The 10,689-nt window shown below is 46.9% G+C and overlaps 1 protein-coding gene across 1 annotated transcript; it reads left to right on the top strand.

The window, feature by feature from the left end:
• The first annotated feature begins 1,152 nt into the window (after positions 1-1,152).
• LOC141054866 (5-beta-cholestane-3-alpha,7-alpha-diol 12-alpha-hydroxylase-like) lies at positions 1,153-9,400 on the top strand. The gene is made up of 2 exons (XM_073551750.1): positions 1,153-1,172; positions 7,298-9,400. Exon 2 carries the CDS (start codon positions 7,306-7,308, stop codon positions 8,839-8,841), a length of 1,536 nt encoding a protein of 511 aa, XP_073407851.1. The 5' UTR covers positions 1,153-1,172; positions 7,298-7,305; the 3' UTR covers positions 8,842-9,400.
• The last annotated feature ends 1,289 nt before the right edge of the window (positions 9,401-10,689 follow it).

Consider the following 10,689-nt stretch of genomic DNA (forward strand, 5'->3'; position numbering starts at 1 on the left):
TAAACCTCATTGCATAGCATATAACAATACTGTATGATTCCCAAGTTGTGGGACATAACAACTGACATGTTTTTTGAGGTTATTAGATGACTGGCCTGTACCACTGCTATGATTTAGAGGGCTATTACATGATTGACCTTGACCACTGCCATGTTTTGGGGGTTGTTGCACAGCTCCAAAGCATCCTGGATCTCACAGGACAGTCCTGATTTGTGGGGGCTGTCCCGCTGTCTCAAAAGTTCTGGAGAATGTCTTTTCCTGCTCCATAGCTCCTCCTCTGTATCCTCAGGGGCGGGGCCAGCATTTACCTGCTCTGCACATCGTTATATGGCCCCACCTTCTTTCTAAGCTCTGATCTCCCCAGGTCTCAAACTCTCCAACCTAACAGAGAGCTCCCGTCCCCGCAGCTCCACCATCTATATCCCTGGATGTAATAACACTCTCCTGTTACAACACAAACCCCTTCATCTTACGCCCCATTAATCAATAAGACCCCACACTATCAACAATAGAGACCCCTCTTATACAGCCCCCTGTATCCTCACATGTACTGTATCTAACCTCACATACACTGGGCGGCACGGTGGCTCAGTGGTTAGTACTGCACGGTGGCTCAGTGGTTAGCACTGCACGGTGGCTCAGTGGTTAGCACTGCACGGTGGCTCAGTGGTTAGCACTGCACGGTGGCTCAGTGGTTAGCACTGCACAGTGGCTCAGTGGTTAGCACTGCACGGTGGCTCAGTGGTTAGCACTGCACGGTGGCTCAGTGGTTAGCACTGCACGGTGGCTCAGTGGTTAGCACTGCAGCCTTGCAGCGCTGGAGTCCTGGGTTCCCACCACGGACAACATCTGCAAGGAGTTTGTATGTTCTCCCCGTGTTTGCGTGGGTTTCCTCCCACATTCCCAAGACTGATAGGGAATGTAGATTGTGAGCCCCATTGGGGACAGTGATGATAATGTCTGTAAAGCGCTGTGGAATGAATGGCACTATATAAATGAGTAAAATAAATACACTGTATCTAATCTCACATACAATGCATCCATCCAATGCTGTCATGTGGCAGTGCAGGGGTTAATCTCACAGAGATGATACAAGGAGGAGGGACTGGGCTGAAATACAGGAGCTGCTGCACCAGAGGCTCAGAGCAAAGGGAGAACACAGGAGAGCAGAGGTGAGCGGAGACAGTCAGCAATGCTGCAGACTGAGCCTGACACACTGTAACAGCAGGGAGACAGTCAGCAATGCTCCAGACTGAGCCTGACACACTGTAACAGCAGGGAGACAGTCAGCAATGCTCCAGACTGAGCCTGACACACTGTAACAGCAGGGAGACAGTCAGCAGTGCTCCAGACTGAGCCTGCCACCGAACAGCAGGGAGACAGTCAGCAGTGCTCCAGACTGAGCCTGCCACAGGACAGCAGGGATACAGTCACCAGTGCTCCAGACTGAGCCTGACACACTGTAACAGCAGGGAGACAGTCAGCAGTGCTCCACACTGAGCCTGACACAGAACAGCAGGGAGACAGTCAGCAGTGCTCCAGACTGAGCCTGACACAGAACAGCAGGGAGACAGTCAGCTATGCTCCAGACTGAGCCTGACACAGAGCAGCAGGGAGACAGTCAGCAGTGCTCCAGACTGAGTCTGCCACAGAACAGCAGGGAGACAGTCAGCAATGCTACACACTGAGCCTGACACAGAGCAGCAGGGAGACAGTCAGCAGTGCTCCAGACTGAGCCTGCCACAGAACAGCAGGGAGACAGTCAGCAATGCTACACACTGAGCCTGCCACAGGACAGCAGGAGACAGTCAGCAGTGCTCCAGACTGAGCCTGCCACAGGACAGCAGGAGACAGTCAGCAGTGCTCCAGACTGAGCCTGACACAGGACAGCAGGAGACAGTCAGCAGTGCTCCAGACTGGATGGTGGTATTATTAGGGCCCATTTCTATAGTCCGGTATTATGGCGGTGTGCACGGTATGGCAGCACTATGGGGTGGTAGAGTTCAGGCTCTGCATTACGGTGTCATATTGCGGTATGGGTGGAATGACGCAGACCCTCTATAGCGGGATTATGTGTATTATATTCTAGGAGTGATCCCTTCCTTATGTTCTAGGAGTGATCCCTTCCTTATATTCTAGGAGTGATCCCTTCCTTATGTTCTAGGAGTGATCCCTTCCTTATATTCTAGGAGTGATCCCTTCCTTATGTTCTAGGAGTGATCCCTTCCTTATATTCTAGGAGTGATCCCTTCCTTATATTCTAGGAGTGATCCCTTCCTTATGTTCTAGGAGTGATCCCTTCCTTATGTTCTAGGAGTGATCCCTTCCTTATATTCTAGGAGTGATCACTTCCTTATATTCTAGGAGTGATCCCTTCCTTATGTTCTAGGAGTGATCCCTCCTTATATTCTAGGAGTGATCCCTTCCTTATATTCCAGGAGTGATCCCTTCCTTATATTCTAGGAGTGATCCCTTCCTTATGTTCTAGGAGTGATCCCTTCCTTATATTCTAGGAGTGATCCCTTCCTTATGTTCTAGGAAGGATCCCTTCCTTATATTCTAGGAGTGATCCCTTCCTTATATTCTAGGAGTGATCCCTTCCTTATGTTCTAGGAGTGATCCCTTCCTTATATTCTAGGAGTGATCCCTTCCTTATGTTCTAGGAGTGATCCCTTCCTTATATTCTAGGAGTGATCACTTCCTTATATTCTAGGAGTGATCCCTTCCTTATGTTCTAGGAGTGATCCCTCCTTATATTCTAGGAGTGATCACTTCCTTATATTCTAGGAGTGATCCCTTCCTTATGTTCTAGGAGTGATCCCTTCCTTATATTCTAGGAGTGATCCCTTCCTTATATTCTAGGAGTGATCCCTTCCTTATGTTCTAGGAGTGATCCCTCCTTATATTCTAGGAGTGATCCCTTCCTTATATTCTAGGAGTGATCCCTTCCTTATATTCTAGGAGTGATCCCTTCCTTATGTTCTAGGAGTGATCCCTTTATTAGATTCTAGAAGTGATCCCTTCCTTATATTCTAGGAGTGATCCCTTCCTTATATTCTAGGAGTGATCCCTTCCTTATATTCTAGGAGTGATCCCTTCCTTATATTCTAGGAGTGATCACATCCTTATATTCCAGGAGTGATCTCTTTATTATATTATAAAATTGATCCCTTTGTTATATTGTAGGAGTGATCCCTTTATTCTAAGAGTAATCTCTGTTATATTCTAGGAGTGATTTTTTTTTATAGCCTATCAGTGATCTATTTTACAATATTCTAGAAGTGATCTCTTTAATATATTGTAGGAGTGATTTCTTTATTATTTATTTATATTGCGCCATTAATTCCATGGTGCTGTACATGGGAAGGGGGTTACATGCAAAGTTATAGATATCACAGTAAACAAATTTGCAATGACAGACTAGTACAGAGGAGTGATCCCTTTCTTAGATTCTAGGAGTGATCCGTTTCTTACATTCTAGGAGTGATCCCTTTCTTACATTCTAGGAGTGATCCCTTTCTTAGATTCTAGGAGTGATCCGTTTCTTACATTCTAGGAGTGATCCATTTCTTACATTCTAGGAGTGATCCGTTTCTTACATTCTAGGAGTGATCCCTTTCTTACATTCTAGGAGTGATCCCTTTCTTACATTCTAGGAGTGATCCCTTTCTTAGATTCTAGGAGTGATCCGTTTCTTACATTCTAGGAGTGATCCATTTCTTACATTCTAGGAGTGATCCGTTTCTTACATTCTAGAAGTGATCCCTTTATAACATTCTAGAAGTGATCCCTTCATTGGCTGATCAGGCATACATTTGCAGCTTTGGGGCACAGAGGTTTGTTCTTCATCAGTGAGATAACAAATAACTGAGATAAGAGCAGGACATGTGGATGTTTAGGACCTTTGTGCAGGGGGTGGATGGGGTGGGGCCTCTTAAAGAGAAGCCAAGGTCATAAAATGAAGGTTTATGTTACAGATGAAGAATGGTGGAGTGATTGCTCAGTGATCTGGAGTCACTCTGGTGGAGGTCATGGAGCGATGTCTCAGGGATTTGGAGTCATGTGAAGGTGGTTGAGTGATGGCTCAGGGATCTGGAGTCAGTAAGGTGGAGGTGGTGGAGTGATGGCTCAGTGACCTGGAGTCAGTCTGGTGGAGGAGGTGGAGCGATGTTTCAGTGATCTTGGGTGAGTATGATCGAGGTCGTTGAGCGATGGCTCAGTGATCTGGAGTCAGGACGGTGAAGGTGGTTGAGTGATGGCTCAGTTATCTGGAGTCAGTATGGGGAAGGTGGTGGAGCTATGATTCAGTAATCTGGAGTCAGTATGGTGAAGGTGGTGGAACAATGTCTCAGGGTCTGGACTCAGTATGGTGGAGGTGGTGGAGCGATGTCTCCATGACTTGGAGTTAGTATGGTGAAGGTGGTGGAGCAATGTCTCAGGGATCTAGAGTCAGTAAGGTGGAGCTAGTGGAGCGATAGCTCAGTTATCTGGAGTCAGTATGGTGAAGGTGGTGGAACGATGTCTCAGGGTCTGGACTCAGTATGGTGGAGGAGGTGGAGCGATGTCTCCGTGACTTGGAGTTAGTATGGTGAAGGTGGTGGAGCAATGTCTCAGGGATCTAGAGTCAGTAAGGTGGAGCTAGTGGAGCGATAGCTCAGTTATCTGGAGTCAGTATGGTGAAGGTGGTGAAGCGATGTTTCGGTAATCTTGGGTCAGTATGATGGAGATGGTGGAGCGATGGCTCAGTAATCTGGAGTCAGTATAGTGAAGGTGGTGGAACGATGTCTCCGTGACCTGGAGTTAATATGGTGAAGGTGGTGGAGCAATGTCTCAGGGATCTGAAGTAAGGTGGAGGTGATGAAAAGATGTCTCAGTGATCTGGAGTCAGTCTTTTGAAGGAGGTGGAGTGATGTTGCGGTGATCTTTGGTCAATATGATGGAGGTGGTGAAGCGATGGCTCAGTGATCTGGAGTCAGTCTGGTGGAGCGATGTTTCGATGATCTTGGGTCAGTATGGTGGAGATGATGGAGCGATGGCATAGTGATCTGCAGTCAGTCTGCTGAAGGTGGTGGAGCATTGGCTCAGTGATCTGGAGTCAGTATGGTGAAAGTGGTGAAGCGATGGCTTAGTGATCTGGCGTCAGTATGGGGAAGGTGGTGGAGCGATAGCTCAGTGATCTGGAGTCATTATGATGGAGGTGGTGGAGCGAAGGCTCCGTGATCTGGAGTCAGTATGGTGAAGGTGGTGGAGCGATGGCTCAATGATCTACAGTCATTATAGTGAAGGTGGTGGAGCAATGTCTCAGGGATCTGGAGTCAGTAAGGAAGAGGTGGTGGAATGATGTCTCAGTGATCTGGAGTCAGGTGGAGGTGGCTGAGCGATGGCTCGGGGATCTGGAGTTAGTCTGGTGGAGGTGGTGGAGCAATGGCTCAGTGATCTGGAGTCAGTCTGGTGGAGGTAGTGGAGCGATGGCTTAGCGATCTGGAGTAAGTATAAAGGTGGTGGAGCGATAGCTCACTGAGCTGGAGTAAGTCTGGTGAAGGTGGTGGAGGGATGGCTCAGTGATCTGGAGTCAGTATGGCTGAGGTCATGGAGAGATGTCTCAGGGACCTGGAGTCATGTGAAGGTGGTGGAGTGATGGCTCAGGGATCTGGAGTCAGTAAGGTAGAGATGGTGGAGCAATGGCTCGGGGATCTGGAGTCTGTTGGAGGTGGCGGAGCGATGGCTCAGTGATCTGGAATCAGTCTGGTGGAGCGCTGTTGCGGTGATCTTGGGTCAACATGATGGAGGTGGTGGAGCAATGTCTCAGTGATCTGGAGTCAGTAAGGTGTAGGTGAGGGAATGATGTCTCAGTGATCTAGAGTCAGGACGGTGAAGGTGGTTCAGTGATGGCTCAGTGATCAGGATTCAGAATGATGAAGATGGTGGAGCGATATCTCAGTGATCTGGAGGCAGTATGGTGAATGTGGTGGAGCGATGGCTCAGTAATATGGAGTCAGTATGGTGCAGCGATGTTATGTTAATCTTGGGTCAGTATGATGGAGATGGTGGAGCGATGGCTCAGTGATCTGGAGTTAGTATGGTGAAGGTGGTGGAACAATGTCTCAGGGATCTTGAGACAGTAAGGTGGAGGTGGTGGAATGATGTCTCAGTGATCTTGAATCAGTCTGGTGAAGGAGGTGGAGCAATGTTGCGGTGATCTTGGGTCAGTATGATGGAGATGGTGAAACGATGGCTCAGTGATCTGGAGTCAGTAAGGTGGAGGTGGTGGAGTGATAGCTCGATGATCTGGAGTTAATCTGGTGGAGGTGGAAGCAATGGCTCAGTGATCTGGAGTCAGTCTGGTGGAGCGATGTCTCGGTGATCTTGGGTCAGTATGATGGAGATGATGGCGCGATGGCATAGTGATCTGGAGTCAGTCTAGTGAAGGTGGTGGAGCGATGTCTCAGGGATCTACAGTCAGTATGGTGAAGCGATGTCTTAGTGATCTACAATCAGTATGGTGAAGGTGGTGGAGCGATAGCTCAGTGATCTGGAGTCAGTATGGTGGAGAGTGATGGTTCAGTGATCTGAAGTTAGTATGGTGGAGACTGAGTGATGGCTGAGGGATCTTTAGTCATTCTGGTGGAAGTGTGAAATGTCCATGTAGGGAGTCATAAATTCAGGTTTAGAATGAGTCCTATTGTCAAAGAAGTCTTTCTCTAAGGCTGGGGTCACACTTGCGAGAAACTCGCACTAGTCTCGCGTCTCAATACCCAGCACTGCCGCCAGCAGTCGGACAGGAGGGCTCAGCTGCATAGAAATACATGCAGCCGCACACTCCAGTCTCGAGTGCTGGCGGCATTGCTGGATATTGAGACGCGAGACTAGTGCGAGCTTGTCGCAAGTGTGACCCTGGCCTAAAGCATGTACTACTGACTAGTAGGATTGCTACAGCCCATAGGTGTCGATAACGCCTCTCTGTAGAGAATCTTTACACGTGTGTAGAGCAAGACATGATTCACAGGAAAACAGTGACTGCAGCTCTGGAGTTGACTGGAGGATAACACATGATTTAAAAGCAGTATAGTGACTGCAGCTCTGGAGGTGACTGAGACAGGACATATGAACTAGAGAAGTGTATTTGCAGTTTAACTTCTGAGCATTGATCAATCACTGATCATCTGAGTATCTCCCTGATGCTGAAGGTATCAGAGAATTTTTAGATACTTCCAGACCCTTTTTATGTTTGCTGCTTGGCTATTCTGGATCTTTTTTATTGAGCCTCATCCCTACATTGATGTCTTTCTCGTTGCAGTATTAGACATGGCCCTGTTGCTCCCGATACTCCTGGCCGTGTTGGCATCAGTTCTTGGAGGTCTCTACATGTTGGGGATGTTCCGGAAGAGAAGATACAACGAGCCCCCTCTAGATAAAGGCACCATACCATGGCTGGGATACGCTCTCGACTTCCGAAAAAACACAGCAGGATTTTTAAAGAAGATGCAGAAAAAGCATGGTGATATCTTCACCGTCCAGATCGGAGGCTATTACTTTACCTTCGTTACGGATCCATTATCCTTTGGTCCCATCGTGAAAGAGGCCAGGTCCAGGCTGGATTTTGAGCAGTTTGCTATGGAGTTGGTGGCCAGAGTGTTCGGTTACCACTCTGGAACCAAAGATCACAAATTACTGGAGAAGGCGAGTACGAAGCACCTTATGGGAGATGGTCTAGTGCTCATGACCCAGGCCATGATGGACAACCTTCAGAACTTGATGCTTCATAGTGTTGGCTCTGTGGATGGTGAGAAAAAGTGGCAGCAAGATGGACTATTTAACTACAGCTACAACATAGTCTTCCGGGCAGGTTATCTTGCATTATTTGGGAACGAGTCCGCGAAAAGTCAAGGAAACTCAGAGAAAGCCAAGAAACATGACAGAGACCATTCAGAGGAGTTGTTTGGCGAGTTTAGAAAGTACGATAAACTGTTCCCACGCCTGGCCTATGCCGTACTCCCACCAAAAGATAAACTGGAGGCCGAGAGACTGAAGAGGCTTTTCTGGAACATGCTGTCTATAAAGAAAACCCTACAGAAAGAAAACATCAGTGGCTGGATTATCGACCAGTTCCAGTACCGAGCAGAGAATGGGATGCCAGAATACATGCAGGACAGGTTCATGTTCCTGCTTCTGTGGGCCTCTCAAGGTAACACTGGACCTGCCTGCTTCTGGCTCCTGCTCTACTTAATGAAGCATCCAGAGGCCATGAAGGCCGTCAGTGAAGAGGTCGATAGAGTTCTGAAGGAAAATGGACAAGAGGTAAAACCAGGAGGTTCCCTCATCAACCTAACCAGAGATATGCTGCTGAAGACGCCTGTCCTAGACAGTGCCGTAGAGGAGACCTTAAGGCTGACCGCTGCCCCAGTACTGATCAGAGCCGTCAAGGAAAACATGAACCTCAAAATGTCATCTGGCAAGGAATATGCCATACGTAAAGGAGACCGCGTTGCCCTTTTCCCATATACCGCCGTTCAGATGGATCCAGAAGTTCATCCAGAACCCGAAAAGTTCAAATACAACAGATTCCTGAATGAAGATGGCACCAAAAAGTCTGAGTTTTTCAAGAACGGGAAGCGGCTGAAGTATTTCACCATGCCTTGGGGGGCCGGCACCACCATATGCCCTGGTCGCTTTTTTGCTGTCAATGAACTGAAACAGTTTGTCTTTCTGATGCTGAGCTACTTCGAATTTGAGCTGGTCAATCCGAAAGAAGAGATTCCAGACATCGATCCGAACCGGTGGGGATTTGGCACCATGCAGCCCACCCATGATGTCCCGTTCAAATACCGGTTACGTTACTAGCTCCACAAGAGACGGTCCAGGTGCAAAAAGAAACCACCTACTGATGATTCCAGAATACCTGACACCCAGGTGCAGGGGACTCTTCAGGGGACGCCCCGTCCAAAGAAGGGCCGAGTGGGAGAAATGGGATTTTATAATATTTATTTGGTGCTTGTTTCAGCCATACTTGAGTATCCCGCAATTCCTCCATGATGACTCATCCTTCAATTTCTATCACTAGATATGGTTAATTGAGATTCTTATATTGTATACATTGAATCTACGAGGAACCCTGTTTAAGATGATTTTCTGCTATGTCATGGATGGATTGAGTAGATGTCTTTAGTCTGTGAGCTTGGACTGCCATTTATTCTTAGAACACAGGTCCTCTATTGATGGGTATGGTGGGGTTCCAGATCACACACTACACTAATGGGATCTTCTCACCTGACCCTATGGTATATAAGAAGTCTATCTGTGGTGGAGCTCCCCTCTATATATAGTAGCTTTATGGTCTCACTCTCCATGAACCACGAGCTGTGATTATAATGTTATGTCTAATAAACCTAATTTGGATATATTTTTAGTTCTCTTTATGTTCTGTGGCTGAATAAGAAGACAGGAATATGGAAGAGACAGAGAGGTCTGGAGGAGGACAGAGGGATCAGGAGAAGGAAGATAGAGTGGTCTGTTGGAGGAAAAGGACTCTGGAAGGGATAGAATAGTCTGGAGAAGGAAAGTGGAGTCTAGTGGAGGAAGACCAAGGAGAAAGGAGGAAAATGGAGGAGGACAGAGGAAACGAGAGGACAGAATAGTGTGGGGGAGGACAGATGGGTATCGAGAGGATTGAGGAGTTTGGAGTAGGACGACAGAGGGGTCTGGAAGAGGGGGACAGGCGTCTGGATTTGGACAACAAAAGAGTCGGGTGAAAGACAGGTGTCTGGAGAAGAACAGATTAGTCTGGAGGAGTACAGAAGAGTGTGGAGAAGACAGTGTGATTTGAAGGAGCCTAAGAAAAAAAACAAAGTGAGCAAATAGCCTGCAGTAAATAAATAAATAGCAATAGGGCATTAAAATAATATATTGTGCTTAGTTAACATAAGTTTGATAAAAAAAAATGTAAAAGCCATCCCACCACGTCAAGGTGACCCTACTGGGGACAGTCCTAACTTCCAGCATTAAAACCTTACCATATGTCAAATGACGTAAATGTGAATAAGGGCCAAGCATGACCGAGACCCCGACTAATGGACAATCAGCCATGGGACGCTATATAAATATAATGTCCTGCTTAACCCCTTAGTGACAGAGCCATATTGATCTTAATGACCAGGCCAATTTTTTTTTTAAATGTGACCAGTGTCACTTTATCAGGTAATAACTTTGGAACGCTTGAAATGATGCCACGGAGTCGGAGATTGTTGTTTTCGAGACATATTGTACTTCATAACAGTGGTATCATTTGTTTGATATGACTTGCATTTATTTGTGAAAATATCGGAAACTTGGTAAAAGTTTTGAACATTTCTCAATGTTCAAACATTTAATTCTTTTGGATATGAAGAAAAAAGAAAGGATCGTCAGCTCACCTATGTGCGGGCTCTTCCTCGTCTGTTCCTGCACGGATGAAGGTAGCAGCCGGTTTAGCAATGAGGAAGAAAAAGATGATGAATCCAGCAGGAGCAATAAAAGGTTAAAAATGTTCAATTTTTATTCATCCATATAAAAAATATTATCCTTTATGGTAAACCACATAAAAAAATTGTTTTAGATTCCAGCATAGTGCACATACGGCAGTGTGTTAGGCTGGTTTCACACTAGCGTTCGATCGCGCAGCGCATCGTGCGCACGTGCAATGTTCCCCTATGT

Source organism: Dendrobates tinctorius, unplaced genomic scaffold (assembly GCF_039654945.1).
Source record: "Dendrobates tinctorius isolate UK_male_01 unplaced genomic scaffold, ASM3965494v1 ptg000179l, whole genome shotgun sequence".
NCBI classification, from domain to species: Eukaryota; Metazoa; Chordata; class Amphibia; order Anura; family Dendrobatidae; genus Dendrobates; species Dendrobates tinctorius.